This window comes from Eulemur rufifrons, chromosome 7 (genome assembly GCF_041146395.1).
Source record: "Eulemur rufifrons isolate Redbay chromosome 7, OSU_ERuf_1, whole genome shotgun sequence".
In the NCBI taxonomy this organism is placed as follows: Eukaryota; Metazoa; Chordata; class Mammalia; order Primates; family Lemuridae; genus Eulemur; species Eulemur rufifrons.
In genome coordinates this window covers 255,034,448-255,059,717 of record NC_090989.1, presented here as the reverse complement: position 1 = coordinate 255,059,717, position 25,270 = coordinate 255,034,448, and the positions used below count along the sequence as shown (strand labels likewise).

General features: G+C 37.9%; 1 protein-coding gene across 2 annotated transcripts; it reads left to right on the top strand.

Moving 5' to 3' along the window:
- On the top strand, positions 1 to 25,270 carry XPA (XPA, DNA damage recognition and repair factor). 2 transcript variants are annotated; one of them, XR_011234121.1, is made up of 7 exons: positions 1 to 278; positions 7,072 to 7,179; positions 10,522 to 10,627; positions 13,467 to 13,632; positions 15,754 to 15,871; positions 18,411 to 18,652; positions 24,379 to 24,440. XR_011234121.1 is itself a non-coding variant. In XM_069476615.1 (6 exons), the coding sequence occupies exons 1-6, from the start codon at positions 107 to 109 to the stop codon at positions 24,525 to 24,527; spliced, it is 819 nt and encodes a 272-aa protein (XP_069332716.1). In that variant the 5' UTR covers positions 1 to 106; the 3' UTR covers positions 24,528 to 25,270. The 2 variants fall into 2 exon arrangements, 1 of the variants encoding a protein (XP_069332716.1); XM_069476615.1 differs by lacking the exon at positions 18,411 to 18,652 and having other exon boundaries at positions 24,379 to 25,270.

The window sequence follows — 25,270 nt, the reverse complement described above, 5'->3', positions numbered from 1 at the left end:
GGGAGCGCAAAGACAGGGCTGGTGAAGGGACCCAGCCCAGGACAGGCCTCGGCGCGCAGTGCGCGTGCGCGGAGCAAAGGGCTGCGGTCCTTTAGGCGAGTTGGAGATGGCGGCGGCCGAGGGCCCCTCGCTGGAGCCAGCGGCTTCAGAACAACCCGCGGAGCTGCCTGCCTCGGTGCGGGCGAGCATCGAGCGGAAGCGGCAGCGGGCGCTGATGCTGCGCCAGGCCCGGCTGGCTGCCCGGCCCTACCCGGCGATGGCGGCTGCGGCTACTGGAGGTTTGGGCCCCGGCGGCGCCTGCCCCTTCCCTCTCCCGGTCTCCCTGGTCCCCAGACGCGCTTGCGCGGGCTGAGTCCCGGGTCCCGGGAGGGAATCCACCCGGCGGGCCTCGTCGAAGAATCCTGTCCACGACCGCAGAGAGATTCTGCGGTAGAACCCAGGCCTCCTGAATCCCGGCCCCGGGCTCTGCTCACTGCACCTGGGCTGCCCACATTCGGTTTTGCGCTTGGAGATGCGGCCGCCCGCGCCGGGAGGTGCCAGCCAGTGCCTGTCAGCGCCTCGGCGCTCCCAGAAAGAGGAATTAGGCAGGTCGTGATTCTGGCCTACATATCTAGGACTAGTTGATGAAAGGGGCAGAGTCCAGTGTTTGTTAAGGAAGAACTTTCAACAGCTAGAGTTGCCAAAAGTGGAACGGTTTACTTCTAGACCTAGCGAGCTTCCCTTTACTAGAAGTGCTCAAATCAAGACTGAAGAATCTTTACTGACATGGAATAGATGACATTCAAATATCAGATGAAGGGACTGGATAGTAAACCTTTAAGATTCCTTCTAACCCATAGATTCCATGAGTCTATATTCTTGGATATGTAACCTGCTACGATTTCTTGGCAAAAAGTAGATACCCGAAACATATTTATTGATTGAAGTAAATTAAGGGCTGATTGCTCATTGCAAATTGTTCTGTTATAGAAGAATTCACCACTGGGGTCAAGTAAAAATAATCTTTCCTTGGGTACCTAAAATACAGTTTGGTTGACAGGCACTTCTTCAGGACTACCTCTAACATGAAGTACTCGTGTTCCTGAGTTTATCCTGTACTGTATGAATAGATGAGCACAGTTTAGAGCTGTATTATCTACTACCCCTTTTTATCAGCCAGAGGTAGGAAGGGAGAGAAGAGCCTGGGGCTGGCTGCATGTCTTGATATTCATACTGACAGCTAAACTGCAAATTCCAGCCACTTTTCATGGTTCTGATCTCATCCTTTCTGCTTTCTAGTGGTTTTCTTTTGTTCCTTTCTCAACTTGAGGCATTCTAGAGTCAGGACAAAAAGTTGTTCATTTGCACTAATTTATTTATATTCATGATTCCATAAAAGTTTCTAGATACGTACTACGGGGTTGTGGAACAGAAAGTGAAAAACAGCAAAAACTGATATTAAATTAAACTTCTGATTATGGAAAGCAAGGTAGAATTGATATTCTGTAAGATTTCTTATGCAGTTACCTAAGAACTGAACTGTGTTGTAGCATTGGGTACAATCCGTCATGTTTCAAGAGTTGTATAAGTGCTGGGATTTTTATCTTTGCAGTACTTTTATTTCAGTGTACTATACACTTTTCGTTTTCACTGTGTGTTATGACATATACCTTGAAAAAGACTGAAAAAAACTTTCTTAGAATGTGGTGCTAAGAGTGATGCTAAGGTCCCGAGGAAGCAGCAAGAGATAGCAGCAGAGAGAAATGGGGATTTGTTCTGGGCATGATTTATTAGCACTGTTCAGGATCCTGCTCAAGTCATGGCATTGACTACTCTACTCCAGCTTTCCCTCTTCTTAATTCTCATTGCACTTATGGTCATTCCATTCATTTGCTGCACTACTGTTTCATGAAGTCAAAATCATATGTTCTTGTATGTTCATCCATTTCTGTCCATCCAGTAGATACTCATGGAATGCTTATTATTTGTCAGAGTTACAGAGATAAAGGCACTCAGTCTAATGAAGGGATGTAGAGAGATAAACAGGCAATATAGTATAGGATGAGAATTGCCATTAACAATGGAAACAAGGATTATAATCTAATCCTTTCATTTAATAGAGGAAGAAATTGAAGCCAGAGAATGGGAATGACTTAAGCAAAATAATACATATTAAATTTGTCTTTTTTAAGATTGAGGTATAATATACATTAATATGTAAAATGTACTGATCTGAATTTTGCCTTGTAAATCCTCATGTAAACACCATAGTGATCAAAATACAGACATTTCCAGAACTTTGGAAGTTTTCCCGTTGCTACTTCCTAGTCAATGTACACACCACTCCCCCTCCGAAGTAACTACTATTCTGAACATTTGGTTAGTATTATCTGTTTTTGAGCTTAATATAAATGGAATCACACAGCATTTGGCTTTTTGCTCAATATAGTATCTGAGAGGTTCATGCATTTTGTTGCACGTGTTGGTAGTTTGTTCATTTGTATGTTACATAGTATTCTTTTGTATTCTACAATTTTTCCATTTTCCTTTTGATGGATATTTAGGTTGTTTCCAGTTGGGGGTATTATGAATAAAACTTCTGTGAGCATTCTTGTATATGTCTTTTGGTAGACATACACACTTATTTCCATTGCGTATATACCTAGAGATGGAATTGCGGGGCTATTGGGGAGGTGTATGTTAAGCTTTAGTAGATATTGCCAAATTGATTTTATCAGTTTACAGTCTCACCAGCAATGTGTGACAGTACTGGTTGTTCTATATCTTCACTATTTAGTATTGCCAGTCTTTTTCTTAGACATTCTTGGGAGAGTGTAGTGATATTTCGTTATGGTTTTAATTTGTAAATTATTTTCCAAATGATTAATGATGATGAGAACCTTTTCATGTGCTTATTGACCATTTGGATACCCTCATTTGTGAAGTGCCTATTAGGTGTTTTGACTATTTTTTTAGGTTGGGTTATTTGTCTTTTACTGATTTATAGGATTTTATTATATCTTAAGGGTATGAGTCTTTTGTCAGATGCACATACATTAGTTCTCCCTTATCTGCAGTTTCACTTTCTGTGGTTTCACTTACCTGTGGTCAACCATGGCTCAAAATATTAAATGGAAAATTCCAGAAACAAACAATTCATCAGTTTTAAACTGAGCACTGTTCTGAGTATCTTGATAAAGTCTCAAGCTGTCCTGCTCCATTCCTACCTGGATGTGAATCTTCCCTTCATCCAGCATATCCCTTTCTGGGTTATCAGATCAAAAAAGCATAGTATATATAAGGCTCAGTACTATCAGAGGTTTCAGGCATCCACTGGGGGTCTTGGATATCCCCCGCAGATAAGAGGAGACTACTGTATTGCAAGTATCATCTCACAGTTTATGTTCTCTTTTCATTCTCATAGTGGTGTATTGATGAACAGAAGTTATTAATTTAATCAAGTCCAGTTTAGCATTTTTCTCTTATGGTTAGTATTTTTTGTGTCCTGTTTAAGAAACGTGGACTACTCCAAATTGTTGAAATTATTCTCCTTTGTTTTCTTCTGGAACTTTTATTGTTTTACTTTTTACATTGAAGACAATGATCCTTTTTTTTTCAATTTCAAAGAATTTAGGGGGTGCAATTGTTTTTTGTTATGTGGATAGATTGTATCATGCTGAAGTCAGGGCTTTCAGTGTATCCATCACCATAATAGTGTACATTGTACTCAATAGGTAGATTTTTATCCCTCACCCTCTCCCATCTTCCCCCTTCTTAGTTTCCAATGTTCATTACAGATCTTTATGACCATATATATCCTTTGTTTAGCTCCCACTTAGAAGTGAGAACATGTGGTATCTGTGTTTCCATTCCTGAGATACTTTGCTTAGGATAATGGTCTCCAGTTCCATCCAAGTTGCTGCAAAAGACATTATTTCATCCTTTTTATGGCTGAGCAGTACTCCATGGTATATACGTATCACGTTTTCTTTATCCACACATCAGTTGATGGACATTTAGGTTGATTCCATATTTTTGCAATGGTGAATTGTTCTGTGATAAACATTCTGGTACAGGTGTCTTTCTGATAAAATGACTTCTTTTCTTTTGGGTAGATACCCAGTGGTGGGATTGCTGGATCGAATGGTAAGTCTACTTCTTTAGTTCCTTGAGGAATCACCATACTGCTTTCCACAGTGGTTGTACAAGTTTACATTCCCACCAACAGTGTATAAGCATTCCCTTTTTATCACAACCACACCAACATCTAGTATAGGACTTTTTAATAATGGAAATTCTGACATGGTTAAGGTGGCATCTCATGTATTTAATTTGTGTTTCCTTGATAATTAGTGATGCTGAGCATGTTTTCATATGTTTGCTGGCCATTTGTCTATCTTCTTTTGAGAAGAATTGTCATGTCTTTTGCTCACTTTTTTATGGGGTTATTTGTTTTTTTCTTGCTGATTTGTTTGAGTCTTTGTAGATTCTGGATATTAGCTATTCACTGGATGTATAGTGTGCAAATATTTTCTCCCATTCTGTAAGTTGTTTGTTTACTCTGTTGATTATTTCCTTTGCTGTGCAGAAACTTTTTAGTTTAATTAAGTTCCATTTATTTATTTTTGTTGTTGCTGTATTTGCTTTTGGGGTCTTACACATAAATTCATTGCCTAGGCCAATATCTGGAAGAGTTTTCCTATGTTTTCTTCTAGAATTTTTATGGTTTCAGGTCTTACATTTAAGTCTTTAATCCATCTTGGGTTAATTTTTATGTATAGTGATAGGTAGGGATCCAGTTTCACTCTTCTGCATGTGGCCATCCAGTCTTCCCAGCCCAATTTATTGAATAAGGCATCCTTTCCCCAGTGTATGTTTTTGTCTGCTTTGTCAAAAATCAGTTGGTCATAGCTGTATGATTTTATTTCTGGATTCTCTATTCTGTTCCATTGGTTTATGTAAGACAGTAATCCATTTTAAGTTTGCGTGTGTGTGTGTGTGTGTGTGTGTGTGTGTGTGTATTATATATGGTAGAGTCAAAGTTTATTTATTGAAAAGACCATCTTTTCCTACCTGTGTAGTGGATCCTTTGTCATAAATCCCAGCACCATTTATTGAAAAACTTATCCTTTCTCATGGAATTGCCATGGAGCCTTTGTTGTTAAGTTAAATGACCAAATATACGTATGTATATTTCAGGACTCTCTCTTCTGTTCCATTGGCCTCTTTGTCTCTGTGCCAATACCTCAGTGTCTTAATTACTGAAGCTTTATAGTAAGTCTTTAAATCTAATAGTGTAAATCCTCCAATTTTGTTCTTCAGGTTTATCTTGGCTAGTCTAAGTTCTGTCTATTTACATATAAATATTAGAAACAGGGTGTCAGGACCCCCTCACCCCACCCACAGCCCACTGCTGGGGCTTTACCTGGCATCACCTTGAATCTTTAGAAAAATTTTGGGATAACTGATATTATTACAATATTAAGGCTTAAAATCTATACATGGTGTATTTTTCCATTAATTTAGGTATTCTTTGATTTCTCCTAGTGTTTTGTAGTTTTTGGTGTAGAGGTTTTACACCTCTCTTCCTAGGTTATTGCTATTTCTTAATTTTTTTCTCTTTTTATTTCAATAGATTTAGTAGGTATAAAGTGGTTTTTGTTAAATGGGTATATTGTGTAGTATGTTATTTCTTAATTCTAATTGTAGATTCTTGTGGCTATTTTAATACATAGTCACATCATCTGTGAAAGAATACTGTTTTATTTCTTTTTTTTCCCCAACCTTTATGCTTTTTTGGTTTTCTTGCTGTATTATACTAGCTGGGACCTTCAGTATGATGTTGAATAGAAATGCTGATCATGGACATCCTTCCCTTATTTGATATACAGGCATTACCTGAGTTACGGACAACCCCAAGTTATGGCATTGTCTATAAGGTTGCTTACCCACAGAATCACTTTCGTCTTGAATTTTTTATTCAATTTTGTGAGTCTGTGTGTGCCCTTATGACCATGCCTCCAAAGTGAAAGTCCCCTGCAAGTCCAGGTGAGCCTGCAGTGAAGAGAAAGGTGATTAAAATGGAAACAAAAGTAGAAATAAGCCTTCAGAGAAAGGCCAGATGCCATCATTCATTGGGAAAGCATTAGGGTTCAGTCACTCAGCTGTTGGAATAATTATCAATTATAAAGGATAAAGTGAGAATAATGGAACACATGAAAGGCAGTGCTCCAATGAAAGCATCAATTATAATTTATTTTTTTTAAGACAGAGTCTCTCTCTGTCACCCTGGCTAGAGTGCAGTGGCATCATAGCTCACTGCAATCTCTTACTCCTGGGCTTAAGCAATCCTCTTGCCTCAGCTTCCTGAGTAGCTGGGACTACAGGTGTGCGCCACTGTGCCTGGCTGATTTTTCTATTTTTGGTGGAGATGGGGTCTCACTCTTGATCAAGCTGGTCTGGAACTCCTGAGCTCAAGCAATCCTCCTGCCCTGGCCTCCCAGAGTGCTAGGATTACAGGTATGAGTCACTGTGCCTGGCAAAAGCACCAATTATTACTAAGCAGTGTAGTGGATTAATTATTGAGTTTGAAAGGTCATTATCAATTTGGTTAGAAGATCAAAATAAGCGTAACATTCCTATTAGCCTAGCCCTGATGCAACATTAGGTAAATGTTAATCTTTAATATTCTTTTTTGAAATTTCTCCTAATTCCTATCTAAACTTTTTATATGAGTTTCTTTTTATGTTCTGTTTGTTTGAATTAAAAGAAAAAGCACAACAGTTTCCATAACTTAATATTACAGGACAGGTGTATCATTATTATTACAGTATTACACTGTATTGTCATTACCACATGAGCCATTATAGCTCATGACAATAATTATCATTATTATTACCACCATATATGCTTTGTTCATCAGGGATCTGAGTCACATACAAATCCAGCCTAAAGACATTCTTAGGAATGTATCTTGTCTGTAACCTGGGGACCTCCTGTATATTGAATTTAAAGAAATTTCCTATTTGTGCACAGGGGAACATATGGGCTTACCAAGTTTGATTATTGACCATTTTTACTTACTTTTTGTAGGTGTGACTAATGTAAAAGCAGCCCCAAAGATAATTGACACTAAAGGAGGTTTCATTTTGGAAGAGGAAGAAGAAGAACACAAAATTGGAAATGTTGTTCATCAACCAGGTAAAGTGAGTTTTTCAGAAAATAAATATTTAGCACACTTATAACTTTGACTCAAACAGTACAAAAGCAATTTATGTAACCAAAACATTTGTACCCCTGTAATATTCTGAAATTAAAAAAAAAAATCTAGATTGGTTATTTTGTGTAATATGCATAATTCTTTGCAAACTGATGCTAAATAATGCCACACTTACCTTAATCTGTGAGCAGATTAACTTTATAAGAGTAACAAAGTTTGACAGTTTTGCTAATAATTAAAAAAAAAAATCAAAGAAACACCTATACATATGGAAATGATTGTTTAACTTGTGGTTGGTGTATTTAGGGGTTGATGCTCTCTGTTACTCTATGATAGGCAGGGACAGCCAATATATAAATATTCAAAATTATCTTGATAGGCTGAAATGAGGGGCCAGAACCTAAGAGATAAAATTTAGGACATTCTGTTATTTATTTTTGGAGAAACAAAGCAATTTACAAAAGATAAAATAGGGAGACCTGGCAGAAAAATAATGTAATTATTATCTAAGGTTAACACTGGTGAATCATTTATATATACACATATCCTCAGAATGAGGGTAATTTTACCCTCTTTGAAAAAGATAAAAACACTTTATTTGATCATAAGTTAGGCAGTAGTGTAATATAACAACTTAAAAAACCCATTTCAGGCTTTAGCTGCAGCAACAAAAGTGTTGTGTATTCATCAAGGCATTAATAGTAGCCCTGTTCTAGTCTGTGTGTGTCTAAATGTTTTCAGAAGCTGAAACTTGAAGGATTAAAATATTTGTTTTTATTTTGTGTGTTGTATTTTAAGAGGGATATAGGCAAGCGTATAGTGTCCAAAAAAGGGTGGCCAGAATAGAAGTCTTGAAATTGACATATGAGGAACAGTTGTCAAAACTGGTTAGGTTTAACTTGGAGAATACTTCCAGCTGCCTGCAAATGCAAGAGGCACTCCTTCATGGTGGAGGGAGCATACTTAATGGTGATTTGCTTTAGAGGGCAGAACCTGGAGCAATGGATGACAATTACAGTGAGGGAGATTTCAGCCCATCATAATAAAGGTGTACCTTAAGTGTATTTAGCACTTGGCACTTAGAATGTTGTACATATAACAGGTGAGCCTCACAGTGACTCTGAAATAGAGAAACTTCTTAACCATGTGAATTACTGCCTCTAACTAGCAAAGCATTGGAGGGGTTCAGAGATTGAAAGGTGACTACCGGACCACAATATTATAGAGAAGAAGTCCTGCATTAGGAGGAAACACATTGAATGCAATGATCTTTAAAGTCAATATGATTTTAGGCTATGAAGACTCATTGTAAGTATATTTTTTTATGGATTCCTAAATCTATCATGGGCTGTAAAGCCTATGCTTTTATTTAACAGGTCATTCAACAAATATTTGTTGAGAACCTATGGTAGTGCCTTGCTACTTGACTAAGGTATGCATGTGGCAGGTGTTATTGTTATTCATGCATTGATGTGCTGCTGCTTGCACATAAACTCTGGTAGTGAACTTATGCACATTAGGAAAACTGTTCTCTTTGGGTGACAAATTAGAAAAAGGCTCCCTTTGGGTTGATACAGCTTGGGTCAGAGCTCATGGCTTAGCATGTAGTTATAGGCTGTGTTGTATCCTGTTTGCTCCCTTGGCAAGATGCTTTTGCATAAGGGGCGTACTTGCACAGCTTTCTGTGGCTGACCTACGTAGGTAGAAGAAAAGAGGAGTGGTTAATATTTTCTATCACTTTTTCTTGATTAATTTTAAGAAACAGTCTATTTCTTCAGCATAAATGAGAAAAGTCAAAATAATTTATTTAAATCATTAAGCTTTGTTGCATATAAAGCAAAGCCTATCAAATACTTTTAGGGTCCAGAACAGTGGTTCATCAGAATCACCAGGAAGGTTTTTTTTTTTAAACACAGATTACTGGGCCCTGTCACTAGAATTTCTTTTGATTTAGTAGGTCTGAGGTAGGGCCTGAGAATTTGTTTCTAAGTTCCTAGGTGATGCTGCTACTGGCACCCCAGGGATCACACTTGGAGAACTTTGGTCTAGAAGATTAACTCCATTATGTACTTTCGATCTATAGGGGAATGCAACTACATTGTGGCAGTTCTCAGGGTTAGGGCAGTAGCATTCGACATAAAGACTTACTAGTAAAACTTAGAGACTTGCTGGGAGAACCAGTTCTTAGAGGATTAAGAATGCCTTAGCTAGGCATTTGAAGTCTTTAAAAAATCTAGCTTTACCCTATCTAAAGGGGTTTCTGTGCTGGTTGTTGAGGATGCATGGCTAAATACCATAGCTCCCCTGAAGGGGCTTATAACGCAGTAATTGAGACAGATAAAGAGGAAGCTACTTGCTTTGTTGGTAGTATGTAGAATGGAGGGAGAAAAAATTTTCCCATTTGGAAGTGAATTCTGTATTGTCTTGTCCACTGATGCCTTGCTCTTTATTGCTCTTTACCGTGTTGTATGTGAGTGCCTTGTCTCCCCTGTGAACAGATCCCTCCTGTCCCTCCCTCTGGGACTAATTTCTTTTGTACTTTGAACAGTACTGCAGTAGACAGAACTGTGGTCCCCAAAGATGTCCATGTCCTAATTGCCCTGGAATCTGTGAATATATTACCTTATCATAGCAAAAGGGACTTTGCAGATATGGTTAAGGTTAAAGACCTTGAGATGGAGAGATTATCCTGGATTATCATGGTGGGCCCAGTAATTATGAGTCTCCTTAAAGTGGAAGAGGAAAGCATAAGAAGAGAGTCAGGGGGACATGCGGTTTGGGGAGAAGTGAGTTATGTAATGTGAGAAGCCACCATTGCTGGCTTTGAAGATGGAGGGAAGGGGTCATGAGTCAGGGATGAAGGCAGCCTCTGGAATCTGGAAAAGGCAAAGAAATGGGTTCTCCCCTAAACCTCCAGAAAGGAATGCAGCCCTGCCAACACCTTGATTTTAGCCCACCGAGTCCCATGTCAGGCTAAACTACAGATCTGTATGGTAACAGATTTGTGTTTTAGCCGCTCAATTTGTGGCAATTTCTTATAGCTGCATTGTGACACTAGTACAAGTACCTTGCACGTGGTTGGGGGTCAGAAATACTTGTTGAATTGCTAGGTTTTTTCCCCCTTATATTACTTTTATTTTTTCCCTCTTTAAGAATGTCTTAGATAAACAGAAGATAACTTAATGAAGGTTTTGTCTTGTCTTTTACTTAAATATATTCATGTCAGGCATAAAATACATGGTGCTAAGTTAATAAAATAGAGAAAAATATATTATTCTAGTCACAAAAAAGGAAACTTAAATAATTAATTTTCCTTTCTTTAGGACCTGTTATGGAATTTGATTATACAATATGTGAAGAATGTGGGAAAGAATTTATGGATTCTTATCTTATGAACCACTTTGATTTGGCCACTTGTGACAACTGCAGGTACTTATTTTATTTCAGATAGTATTCTTACTAATGTTTGCATGTAGGTTTAGGACAAAACAATAGTTATATCTGTTTGGATTTGATTTTTTTTTTTTAGGAATTATGATTTTTATTTTGAGAATTTCCTAAAATTTCTATGGTTTCCATTTTGCCAAAGAAATATATTATAGGAAGCCTGTGCTTTTCAAAGTTTACAATATGCCCCTGGTTCTGCCATAGAAATTTCATTTTCCTTTCTGCTGGCCTGGGTTTTTCTTTTAACCACCTCTCAGCAGCAAGTTCCTAACCCTTCTCTTCACCCAGCCCTAAGGATCCCTCTGTTTCTTACTTACCCCAGTGTGTGTTGACACCTTGGTCAGAGCACTGGGGCCTGCAGTGAGAGGAGGGGAACGTAGAACACCTTTTTCCATTTATCTTTTGCTACCCTCATAAAGAGAATAGATGAGGAAAAAAATCACATTTTTCTGTTATTCTTTTTCTTCTTCTCTTAGACTTTATCCTCTTTTTATATCACCCCAGAATAATCTTTGTCACTCTACATGGTTCTCCCATCGCTGTTTACCTAGCCAAATCCTATGTCAGTGTCTTTCGCACATTGAAGGCCTTATCTTGGAATCTTATTTGGCCCTCCTGTTCCTATTTTGTACCTGTAGCCCCAGATAAGCTGCTCAACTGCCTAGAGGACCCACCTTTTCAAAGTCCCTGCTGCAGACACCGGGAGCCATTGTCATTGGCTTGTTGCTGAGTGGAATCCTCAGTAGATAGAATGGGAGATGTCTCTGGTCTCATGATCAGATATATGGCTGGGAATGTTCTGGCACCCCAGTTGGAATTATAAATTATAAACTCATTTCCCATTGACATAGTGGTTAAGGTCCACAGTATATCACTCTCCTTAAAGGTCAACAGAGCTTTGGGGAACTGAAGCACAGCATATAATTCTATTTGCATGAGAAAATGGAAGCACCTGTTATATCAGTTCAAAGAAGTTGTGTAGTAGTCTCGAAAAAACATACTTTTGTGTTTAAACATAATTAGGAACACAGCCCTCCATTCTGTTTCCTTTCAACATCTTTGAAGATTATAATTTTAATACAGTGTAGTCTGCATGTCCTCTTCCTTAGTTTATTTACACTTCCAAATCATTTAGCTTTATTTTTTTTAGTTTTTTAAATTTGTATAAATATATGGGGTACAAGTATAGTTTTGTTACATTGATATATTGCATTGTTGTGGAAGTCAGGGCTTTTCTGTCCTTTGGTTTTGTGATAGAGTTCTCTGATAGAACCTTGGATTTCTCCCCTCCCTGACCTGTACCTGCTCTTTAGTGTTTACCGTTTTGGCCAGCTTCATTCATTGGCTATGCCTCTACTATCCCATGTGTGATTCCAAATTCATTTGGCTCTATGTTCAAACCCTATCCAGAATCCATCTACTTCTCATCCTCCCTCCCACGGCTGCCTCAGTCTAGGCCACCAACAGTTCTTGCCTGGACCACTGCACTGGTGTTCTAACTGGTCTCTGCCCACCTCTGTGGTGCACCCCTGGAGTCTCCTCTTGATACAGCATTTTGCTCAAAATATTCTAATCCCGTTTAGAACAAAACTATCTTCACCATTGCTTACAAGGCCCTTCCTGTCTCTATCTCCCAGCACTCCTCACCATCCCTTACTGTAGGTGTTCTAGTTATACTGGCCCTCTCGCTGGGAGCTCCAGTTGCAAAGTACGCTGTTGCCCTAGAGCCTTTGCCTTTGCTGTTCCCTTTGCTAGCAATGTTCTTCCTCTAGCTATTCAGACTTCTTAAGGGTTCTGCTCAAATGTCCCCTCATCAGTGTCCTTCTCTGACCACCCAGCCTATCTGAAAATTTCTATTCCTTATAGCACTTTTACCTGTCATCATTATATTTCTTTTTTTTTTTTTTTTTTTTGTTGAGACAGAGTCTCACTTTGTTGCCCAGGCTAGAGTGAGTGCCGTGGCGTCAGCTTAGCTCACAGCAACCTCAGACTCCTTGGCTTAAGCGATCCTACTGCCTCAGCCTCCCGAGTAGCTGGGACTACAGGCATGCGCCACTATGCCCGGCTAATTTTTTCTATATAGATTTTTAGTTGTCCATATAATGTCTTTCTATTTTTAGTAGAGACGGGGTCTCGCTCAGGCTGGTCTCGAACTCCTGACCTTGAGCAATCCACCCGCCTCGGCCTCCCAGAGTGCTAGGATTACAGGCGTGAGCCACCGCGCCCGGCCTATATTTCTTAATTGACTATCGTCTCCTAACTAGAATGTAAGCTTCATTAAAACAAGACTTATTTATTCTATGTTGTATTCCTAGTGCCTTGAACAGTACCTGGCACGTAGATGAGAACTGTGTGATTGACTTTGTCTCCATTTTTACCCTGGTTTTGAAAAAGCTTAGAGCAAACTGGAAACTCAGCTGTGTTGGGGTGGTTGGACCTTGCATGTTTATCTTATTTCTTACCCACCTTGACTTTATCCTTCAATTGATATTTTCTTTCTCATTGAGTCTTTGTTCTCACTTATATTTGCTCTGCTTTTATAAGTCATTTCAAATCGTTTCTGGAATAAGAGGGACTTTAAAGAAATTCTTAAGTTGTTAAATGGCATGGATCTGCTGCTGATGTGACACAACTCAGAATAAGGAAAAGATGAAGCACTTTTCTGTTACAATTTTTATGCTGCTAATTTAACCATGAGAGTTGCAGGAAAAAGTATTTTATATGTGCCTTTTGGTGTGCATGCCCCTCGGTGGCTGGGCTATTTGAAAACTTAGTTTATTTAAAATAATGAATTTATATAAGAGACTCAATCTTTTTTCAGAGATGCCGATGATAAACACAGGCTTATAACTAAAACAGAAGCAAAAGAAGAATACCTTCTGAAGGACTGTGATTTAGAAAAAAGAGAACCAGCTCTTAAATTTATTGTGAAGAAGAATCCTCATCATTCACAATGGGGTGATATGAAACTCTATTTAAAACTGCAGGTCTCTAATATGATTTATTCATTACTTTTAAACTCTGGTTCAGGCAAAGTTTTAACAATGAACTAGTTATATTAATAATTAGTTTAGTTTTTACTTACAGAGAGTGAAAAAAATCCCCTTGTTTTGCACGAGTCGGAGTCATGACATTTAATATTCTAATGTTTTCATATTTTGCTTTCTGGTATGGTAGTTTGGAACAAATATGTTGCTATTGAGTGATGTTAGGAGTACAATTTGGAAACTACAGAAATTTGGAATAGGAGTCAGACCCTGTTCCCCTGCTCCCTCCACCCCTACCTGCCCTTTAAAAAAAGAAATCTTAAGAAAAAAATAAAAATTTCAGGAATTACACAAATACCTAAAATCTAACTCTATTTGAGAAATACCCATGTGGAATGCTAACAGTTTTCCATGTAACTCTAGTTAATCTCTCAGCAGATCTTCTCAACTCCAGTTGTTGCAATGGGTTACAGGTGTGCCAAGACAGTCATCCACTTAGTGGCTGGGGTTGCTAGTGCACAGGCCAGTTGCCGTGAGTCTCAAGCATCCTGTATCTACCCCAGAATGGTACAAATATTGTAATAATCTTTTTGTGTCATTGTATTAAAATATTGGGAGGCATTGCTTTAGAGCACAATTTGAATTGAAATATACTAAAAAAAATCCCATATTTTCAGATAAAATTAAGAAGCCACATCGTGAAACAAAACATGTACTGAATTTCATTAAATACAAGACTATTGATTAGAAGATTCACCATTATTTTATGTACCATTAAAAATTTAAAAATGCTGTTAATTAAACCAACTGGTGCTTTTTTATCATTTGATGCTTTTATTTTATACTTAAAGAACTAGTGCTTGTTAGACTTTATTGTAGTTTTTTTGTCATATATCACACTTGTTCATACATAAAATGGAAAATGTAAATGCAAAAGATTTATGAAGATACTCTTTTTTTTTTTTAATGAAGATATTCTTAAACTTCTTTACATTCAGAATTCAGTTCTTCTGAACCACTTTCTGACTCATAGTTGTCAAAGTACCAGTAAGCACATTGGTGGTGCGGCATTTTCAGGGATGTTAAATTGTGGAAAATACAGTGTCTTAGAATTTATGAAATACAAGTGTATCACTTCATTATGTTAAGCAGAAATCTGAGTTTGGCTACACTGATTGATATTTTGGTCCCTTTAACATGTTGTGAGAGGTATCCTGAGCATAATTCTTAGTGTGTAAATTATTCTCTTAAAATCTAAATAAATATTATAAAAAGTAAAGATGTATATAATCCAAAGTTTTAAAACTAGAAGGAAGACTTTTTAGGTCATTTAAATACCAAAGGGTTGTGTTTTTTTTTTTTTTTTTTTTACTTGCCAATAATTTTTATTAGCTTTGCATTTCTTTTTTTTTTTTCCCTTTTAAAAAAATTTTAATAGATTTGGGGGTACAAATTGAATTCCATTACATGCATATATTACATAGTAGTGGAGTTTGGGCTTTAGTGTACCCATCACCTGAATAGTGTACATTGTACCGCATATGTAATAATTTCTCATCCCTTACCCTCCCTTCCCTTTTTTGAGTCTCCAGTGTCCATTATACCACTCTGTGTGGCCTTATATAGCCGTAGTTTAGTTCCCACCCAAAGTTTTAAAAAACGTTTGTATTCTACAGATCAGAAGTTAGTCAAGTAGATGGAAATGCTTATTGATCCAGAAGGAGATGAGTTGTAATTGCTGATTTCCTGTAGTTGGAGATGACCTCGTATTTAATGCATCTGTTGACACTATCTGTCAACAAACTGTTTCTTTGGTGAACCTGCCAAAATTCATCAAACCTACTGTGCACATGTATTTCTGTTGATTCCTGTGACAACAGTATAGTCAGAGGACAACTTTTCTATTTATAATCTAATTCAGCATATATTTACTAAGAGTTTCATAGGTTTAGATGTTTTATTAGCATTCTTACTAATATTTAAAACCTTTTAAATTTCAAATAACTATAAATTTGTACTCAAGTTAGATCATTCTTTGGTAACTGGGTTTGATAATTATAACTTTATAATATTTTGCAACTCTGAATCACAACTAATTTAAATATAGATTTTGTGTCGTAGATTGTGAAGAGGTCTCTTGAAGTTTGGGGTAGTCAGGAAGCATTAGAAGAAGCAAAGGAAGTTCGACAGGAAAACCGAGAAAAAATGAAACAGAAGAAGTTTGATAAAAAAGTAAAAGGTAAGTGGCTACATTTTCTATTATGAAGGATTGAGTTTTACCACTTTGCAAAAAGCCTTTAGCTGGATTGCTCCCATTTAAAGACATTAAAGATATAATGTCACCAGTAGATTGTGTTTTTTCATAGGTTGAAAAAAAATGAATTAAAGTTTGCCTTCAATATGTTGGTGTTTGAGGCTCTCAATTCAAACCTCACAATACTGCATTTTTAAAAAGCATGTAAGCTTAAAGTGAATCAAGTTTTTATATAGGGACATTAGGATCAGGGATAGTGTCCCTGGTCAAGGATTTGGCATCAGTTAAATCTTAAATATGATCAACAATGTTATAAAAAACAGACACCCACCAACAAGCCCCTCTAACTGCTTAAAATGAAAAAAACGTGCCCTAAGTCTTAAGTTACTTAATTCAGCGGCTAGAAGGAACTTTCTGATGTTAGCTAGTCTAATCACTTTTATTTTAATATGACTAAAAGACCCAGAAAAGTGGCTTGACTTATTATATAGATAGTTATTGGCAGAGTTGGGACTGGAACCAGGCTTTCTTGACTGAAAGTCTTCATGAAGTACAGTCATTCCTCCATCCATGCGTCTGTCTCTGCATGCAGCCATCTGTCCCCTTGGTCCGTCTGTCTCTGCACTCATTTGTCCATGCATCCATCCATGTTTGTGTACATCTGTCTGTTAATCCATCCGTCCATCAATGCGTCTCTATTTACTAAGTGTCAACTATGTGCCAGGTACTGTGCTAACGTAAGTGCTGGAGTCACCGTTTGCCAGGAGAGAAACTTAAAACCATACTGCAGTGTGATAGGTACAGTGGAGTGATGAACATAGGATGCTGCAGGAGCACAAAGGGTACTTTCTGCTGGACCATAGAATTCCTAAAAAAGAGTCTTAAAAAAGTAAACATAAATGTTCTTCATGTAATTATGTACAGTCCCATTGTGATGTAAAGTGTGTACAGACGGCACATATTTTCTGTATATACTGGGTTATACATGCACTAATTCATTTAAATGAATGTCGTGGCCATATATGTTTTTAGGGTTTAGAAGAGGTTTGGGGGAGTGAATGGGATGTCTTGAAAACAAATGAAAAAGCAAAACCAAAAACTGAATGCAAGCCTTCCTTGTTTCTTCGCATTGTGAGGAATTTTTCCCCCTTTTCATTACAAGTATAATTCAAGTACAGTGCAGAAAAGTTAGAAAACTACAAAGACCTCTTATTCCATGATTTTACTACTCAGAGACAATCATTAGCAACATTTCAATGTCTGTTCTTCCATTTCTTTTTTATGCATAGACCCTTTTAAAAGTTTTTGTATAAAAAGCACTGTTGGACATTTATGCAGTTTGTCAAGACAACCCCATGATAAACATCCTTATATACATCTTTATATATATTATAGTTATTCATCAATTACTGAATCATATGGTAAGCACACTTGTGTGGCTTTGTAGAGAGGTTTCCCATAGCAAACTATGCCATATAAGAGCATTTTACTGAAGAGTCTTCCTTAAATTAGCCACTGCTGTATCCAGTATACAAAGATAGCAGCAAGGACTGATTGAGAGGATTTGGAAAGACTTCTATTGAATTTAGCACTTTTCTTTAATCTTTTCAGTGTCCCACACCAGCCCTTTTTCTCTTCCAGTAGCAAGGAGAGAGCCTTGAAGGATAAAGAAAGTAACAAAAAGGCATCTTAAAGGGTGTGAAAGAGGAGGGCATAGTTACAGATTTGCTTGTATAATAGTCTAGGGTTTTTGTTAACCCCAGCTACCTGAAATCACCTCAACTCTTCTCTCTCTGCTGCCTTAAACCACTTTCCAGATGGTATTTTGGGATAGATAATATATGAGATAAAAGAGAAAGAATTAATTAGAAACTTAGGCCTGCATAGTGATGAAATATTTTTAAAAAAGGAGAACTATATAATTTTTTCTTAGATACTAATTCTATAGTTTGGTCACGATGTCATCTAATGGTATTAATAAATGAATTCCTGTAATTTGACAAAGAGAATAAAAGATTATAGCATCTGTTTCATCTCATGCTTTTTTCTATAAAAATTCTATCAAGATAAGCATATATATTAAGTATTAGTATGAACAGAACTTTTAAAAAATATTTGTATAATTTTCATTGGTATTTTTTAAAGAAATATAAACTTAAATATAATTGTTTTTTTCTCACTATATTAAATTGTTGCCATTAATCACTAGACAGGGTACTATGGATTTCCTCATCCTTGAAGAGTTCAAATTTGCCCTGAAGTTTTTCAGAGTTAGACCTCTTAGGACTGGTTTCTTTATCTCTTGTTTGAATGAAGCATGTCTTTAGAGGAAATTTTTCCAAGTGATTACATGAGCGATACATTTTCCAGTCTCTACAAGTTAGAATGTTTTTGTTTTTTTGCATGTGAATATCTGAATTCTGTCAGTTCTATAAACATTACGCTGCTGTTTTCTGGTGTTGAATGTGCAGAGAGGTCAGCGTGATTGATGCCGTCTGTAACTATGGCTTCTTCTCTACTTCAGATTTACTTTAGAGGTTGGTGGATATGTTCCCGTCCTCCTGTCTAGGCCACAAAGGGCTGAGAGTGGAGTAGACACTGTAGAGATTAGAAACAAGGAGCTTACTGTGCAGTTGGCTCAGAACAGAGAGGAATAAAAGCAAGTCTAAAAGTTTTTTAGTTGAAAAGAAATTGGAACCTGGTTCCTCTTGGTCTTCTGATTTTGATCCACAAAGAAGCTGACTCAGTTTACTTCTTTATGGAAAGGTAAGAGATTACATTTACCTGCTTTTAGAATATGATGTCCTATTTTAGCAATTTCTAGAATTCATCTTACAAAAATATTAAAATATAAATAGTATAAAGTATATATAAATAGACAAGGTGAAAGACAAGAGTTTTCTTGTCAGTGAATTCAAATTGTTACAGATCTCTTAGATCCAAAAAGGCCGAAGCAGAGATGGTGCCATCACTGCTGCTCAGTTTAACTGAATGTCAAAACTCCAGTACGCATTGGCCTTGATTTGGGATGAGAACTTTCAAGTGGGTCAAATACACAGAACGGTTTGGGTTTGCATGCTCCTGTCCACAAATAAGGTGGAGATGAGGCTTTTCTTTAGTTATACTCAGCTTTCTCTTATTTAGTACTAGAGGTTGCCCTTCCAGAAAAAGGAAAATAATTTAGTCTTCATTATTTGTTACTATGCACTTCCTCCCTAACAGAGGTAGGTAAGAAAATCCCATCTGGGGGACCCTTCTAAATTTGTGGACATTTTACATCCTAGGCCTGCAGTTGTATTTATGACCGTTTTGGGGCTTCTCTCAGGAGAGTTTGGGGACACAATTCCCTGTTACTCTGTTTTGGTTTATAAAGGAGAAAATAAGATCTAAGCATCACATATTATTGTGTCTTTTCCTTCTAATTTTTTATCTCCAGTGAACAAGGGGTGCCCCAGGTCAATACTTCCTGCCCTCCCATCAAGGGTTTAGAAGTATCTGGTCTTCCCTCAGCTAGTTCTCTTGTAAGTTTACCTCATAAGCAGCACTGAGTTTCTTTGAATACATACACACTGCCTCAAAAGTAAGATATTAAACTGAATACAAGTTTTAGAATGGTATAAAGTAAGTTTTTCATTGAAATAAGGATTTAGGGGAAATCTTTTTTAGGTAAAATGTATAAGTATTCCCTAAAGATATCAGTAGCAAAACTGGTTATCATGAACATATTTATAGATTTCCAGGAGAGGTAGTCCTTAGGTAACAGCTCTCTGTGTTACCTGTTTCTAGGCCAATGGGACTAGGGGTATGTAACATGGTAAAGCACTGTTTTGTCCTCCAGCCTCCATTAGACTTTCAATGCGACAAAGGATGTGTCCCGCCACCCCTCCCCCAACCTGCATCCCAGGTGTCTTTAGCATTCCCAAGGTCTATTCCAGATCTAGTCTCACTCTTCTTTTTTTTTTAAATAGAGATGGGGCCTTGCTCTTGCTCAGGCTGGGTTCGAACTCCTGAGCTCAAGCGATCCTCCTGCCTCAGCCTCCCAGAGTGCTAGGATTACAGGCATGAGCCACTGCACCTGGCCACATTGACATCTTTGAAGTATCCATGGCAGCTGTTGGGCAGCGTGTCCCTCCATTTGGATTTGTTAGCAGCTTGTTTCCTCATGATTTGATGCAGGTTGAATATTTTGGTTGGAATATTCCCAGGTGATATGTCCAAGGGCATATCAGGAGACACATGGTACCAGTTCCTCTCAAAGGGACTTAGAGTTTGACTACTTGGTTAAGGTGGTATCTGCCAGATTTCTCCATTGTAAAGATACTCTCTTCTCTTTGTAAGTAGTAAGAAATCTGACACCATGTGAATATCTCATTCCTTACATTTCACTCAGTGGTTTTACCACACAGGGATGAGTCTTACCTGAGGCAATTATTAGGGTGGATATAAATGGTGCTTTTCTACTTCTGTCATTCCTTCTGCAATTGTCATTTGGCTTCTTTTGGAAAGAAAAGACTTTCCTCCCGTTTCAAAAATTGATTTTTTTTAAACATCAGTTGGACTCATGGATTCTTATCCTAAAATCAATGTATTATAGTCCATTCCTGTCATTATTCATTTTGATGCTCAAATTGTCCCAAAGTTGGCTAGTGGAGTCCTCTTTAAGATAGCTGCTTTTTTTTTTTTTTAACTTTTTTATTTGGAAATCATTTCAAATTTACAGAAAACGCAATAATAGTACAAAGGACCACCCATATATATCCTTTACCCAGCTGACCTATTGTTAACACTTCGTGCCGTGGGCATCACCATTTGCATGCTTTCTTTCATCATGTGCACACACACAATATTTACCTTTTCTGAACCATTTAAGAGTAGGTTGCATACATTCACCACCCTTTGCCCCTAAATACTACTATCCCTAATAGGGATATTTTCTTACATAAACAAAATATCATTAACTTGAGTAAATTTAACATTGACTTATTATTTTTATCTAATCTGCCATCTGCATTCTACTTTTGTTAGTAGACCCAATAATGTCCTTTTTAGTTGAGTCTCTTCTAGAACAGGATCCAGTCTGGGATTGGGTATTGGCTTTAGGTACCTTTCTAAACTCTCATATGCTGGGATATTTTCACAGCCTTTGTCTTTTGTGACATTGACATTTTTGAGGAAGAGTATCCTTGCTTCCCCTGCCTTGCCTTTTTGAAAATGTTTCTCCCTTGGGGCTTGTCTAGTGTTTCTGGTGTTTTCTGCAGGGTGTGCATCTCAGGCCAGGGAGAGTACATAAGTGAGGTACTCATATCTGGAGGCATGTGGGGTCTTATCAGCCCTAGGTGGTGGGAATTTTAACTTCTGATTTGTCCTTAACCCTTCCCCGCTACGTTTAACATCCATCTATTGATGCTTCTTGCTGAAACCAGCCTTTATATGAGGGTTGCAAGAATTGTTTTCTAATTCCAGCGCTCCCTCCGCGTTCAACCAGCCGGCTGTCAGCTGGCAGCATCCTGTCCCCCATTGATTTATTATTCGGGTGGACTCATTAATTTTTATTTTTTTATTGGCTTTTGGCACATTTCTGTCCCTAATTATTTTCATGTTCAAATTGTCTCAGATTTGGCCCAATGGCTATCTCTTGTGTCCTTTTGACATGTCATCATTTTTTGAGCATCACTTCTAGCAAAAAGCACATGTATATTTCTGTCTGTGTGGATGTGTGTCTGTACATATATACGCACACACATGCACATATATATATATCAAAAACCTTGAGTTTACACTGATACATCCAGTTCTAATCCAAAATTTCAGGGTTCATTTTAGTTTTCTCCCTTATTATAACTCCCTTCTCTGGTAATGAGAACCCTGGCTCCCATTATCCTCACTGGAGCGACTTGATCAAAGCCCCTGTATGTGACCAATTTACCATCACTTGCTTCTTCCTGTTTGGGGTAGCTTTCCTTACCTCTCCTGGGATGCCGACTTTACCTGCTCCACTTAATGGCTTTAGGACTGGATTGTTCAGAAAGAGAAAGAAGGGCAAGAAAAAGACAAACTTATCCGTTTTTAAATACTTCCTTCCTTTCTGGCACAAGTTTTTCCAGGACTGTCTAGTAAATACAGAAGGTAGGACTTTATTCTTATCATTACATAGCTTGATAGACTAGCTGAAGGGTGGGAAGAAAAAGTCAAAGTCATTATAAAACCTTAGGTTCATTTATGGCTAGAAAGCTAGATGATTTTTGCTATTTTTTTTTAATGTTGTGAAAATAATTTTCCTTTAGTTCTTCCTTCCTTTCTCCTTCCCTTCCCTCCCCTCCCTCCCCTTCCTTCTTTCCATTGGGCTGCAATCAAATTTTGAGGTATTTTCTCAGTGGGGTGGTAAAGTGCATAGGATAGCTTACATCAGAACAGGGTTGAAAAGCAGGTGTTGGAACTCAAACAGGAAACATATTCCTACTATTATCTGAAATCAGAAGGCATCTGTGTAGTTCTGGTCAGCATATCATTTCATTTATTTTTTATTTTAAAAATGTCCTAAGCAAAAATAATAAAAGGAGGGAGGGAAGGGCACTGCAGATATATCTAGAGAAACCAGGGTTCTTCGGGATGACAGGAGACTGACAGAAGCAAAGATTAGCGTTGGAGTGAACGTGATTCCCCCCAGGCTGGAAACTATCTATCTAGAGGTGTATTTCACCACTGAAGCGTAAAACTAATTACAAAGCAAGTGCTTTTCATGCTGGAGGTGTGAAAAAAGCAGCACAGCTTAGTGGTTAAGAACACGGACCTGAGCTAGACTGTACCTTCGTCTTCAACTGGCTGTTTGGCCTTGGGCAGCCTACAACTTCTCTGTGCCTTAGCTTTCTCATCTGCAAAATTGGGATCGTTCTACTTACCTCAAAGGGTTGTGAGGATTAAATACATTTACAGTGCTTAGAATACGGCCCGATACATAGCCCTGTGTGTTTGCTTTTATCTCTCATGCTACAATGAAAGCTGAAAATACAAAGATTCAAGTAGTATTTTGATACTACTTATCATAGATCTTAAATGCATTAGAAAAAATGTGATTACTTAGTGTTTGTTGATATTTATGGTTGAGATCAAGATAGCTATCATAATCTCCCTTAGGCGGTGTTACTGTCCAAGACAGTGGTGAGCTGGTGGATCACTGGTGAGAACAGAAATGTAAACAATTAGTGTTGCTTTTTATTCATTAAACTAGAAACTGAGAAGTTACCAGCTTATTAATTTCCAGTTAGCACTAAGTTTTGGTGTGTGTCTTAAGGTAATATGTATGAAATGTGAACTTTTAAAATATGATTGACTTAGTTGCTTTCAGAGAATCCAAGATAATTTTCTCTGTAAAATGACTTTAGCATGAAATAACAGAAAAAGCTCCTAACGTTGGACTAGGATGGCCTGGGTTCACATGCTGTCTTTGCTCAGTTTGCCTACCTGCAAAATAAAATGAAGTAAAATAAAAACTCTATGTTTTTTTCCAGCTCTTAATATTCTTTGATTCTTATTTTTAGGTTGTACTTTGCAATAAATAAGCAACCTCTCTCCTAAAATAATGTTGTCATTTTATAATATAAAGAACTTTAACAGACTTGAGATCCATTGCACGAGCACATTTTCCAAGATGAAAACACCTCGGCATAGCAGTAGAGTTCTTGATTTTCTAATTTTCTCGCAAGCAAAGCTTGACTTACCTTTTATAGAAGGTCGCTCCTGACTTACAAACACAGAACTTAGAAATACTTCTTTTTCTTAGTTAATCTCAACTGACTCCCATTCCTACTGTGGCATCGTGTTACCTGAAGTCAAACATGTCTGAATGTACCCGGTTCTGTTACTCCTCTCATTTCTTTTTTTTTTTTTTTTTTTTTTTTTTGTTGAGACAGAGTCTCACTTTGTTGCCCAGGCTAGAGTGAGTGCCGTGGCGTCAGCTTAGCTCACAGCAACCTCAAACTCCTGGGCTTAAGCGATCCTACTGCCTCAGCCTCCCGAGTAGCTGGGACTACAGGCATGCGCCACTATGCCCGGCTAATTTTTTTCTATATAGATTTTTAGGTGTCCATATAATGTCTTTCTATTTTTAGTAGAGACGGGGGGTCTCGCTCAGGCTGGTCTCGAACTCCTGACCTTGAGCAATCCACCCGCCTCGGCCTCCCAGAGTGCTAGGATTACTGGCATGAGCCACCGCGCCCGGCCTACTCCTCTCATTTCTGAATTTGGTTCTGTTAACCATATACCCATTTCTGACTCTCGTTTCGCACTCCTCCAACGACTCCAATGATTTCACTGGCCAAGGTGGTCAGGTAAGAAAGTAAGCCTGTCAAGTTTGTATAATCAACTTCGACTTGTTATAAAACTAAGGTTATAAGTAAAACATATGGTTTAAATACATACACACTGAAAGCCTGATGGATTTATTTTTGGATTCAGCTAAAAAACACTACTGAAAAGCTGTATTTTTTTCTCAGAATTGCGGCGAGCAGTAAGAAGCAGTTTGTGGAAAAGGGAAACGATTGCTCATCAACACGAGTATGGACCAGAAGAAAACGTAGAAGACGACATGTACCGGAAGACTTGTACTACGTGTGGCCATGAACTGACATATGAAAAAATGTGATTATTAGTTAAGTGATCGATTTTATAGAATTTTATATTTAAATAAAGGAAATTTATAATAGATTGGCCCTGTTCAAAAGTCCTCAAAACATAATATCTTCATAGATGAATTAAACACTTGTATATATAATATTTCAGTAATAATCATATGTTATGGCTTAAGAGCCAGGTTCAGCTGGCCTGGTGTGCACAGAATGTCAGGTCTGTGATTGCTTTTTTACAGCAGGGATGGGAGCTAAGTGGTGGAGGAGGTTCAAAAGTGGTGGGTCAAAACTACAAATTGGGGAACAAGAGACCAAGGCAAACACTAGATTCCAAGTCAGGTGTTTTAGGACTATTTCTGTCTCCATGACAGTATAGACAGTGGGGAGCTATTGCTGGGAAAACTATGGACACATAGCAGGAATAAACATTGAATTATAGGAGTCTGATCGTGTTTTCTGCACTCCTGGGGCATACTGCTATAGGCCTTAACATTATGTCTACATAGCCCTTTTCAAATCCTGGATTAAAATGGAAACACTACCTTCAAGGTTAAATATCTGATTGTTCATCAAAGAAGGTGCTAATATGTTTATCATAAGTACTGCTAACATTTACCCGGAGCCAGGCACACACCATGGTAAGTGCCTTATGGTTATCCTTTAGTCCTGGAAGGGAAGACAGCTTGCTTCCGTGCTTATCTAAATAAGGGTAGGAAGTGACAACCTACAACCTCACAACATGCCAGGCAGTATCTGGGTC

Coding starts and splice junctions, on each gene's coding strand:
- XPA (XM_069476615.1), top strand. CDS start 107: ATGGCGGCGGCCGAGGGCCCCTCGCTGGAGCCAGCGGCTTCAGAACAA. Junction 7,180..10,521: donor AAATGTTGTTCATCAACCAG/GTAAAGTGAGTT, acceptor TCCTTTCTTTAG/GACCTGTTATGGAATTTGAT. Junction 10,628..13,466: donor GCCACTTGTGACAACTGCAG/GTACTTATTTTA, acceptor ATCTTTTTTCAG/AGATGCCGATGATAAACACA.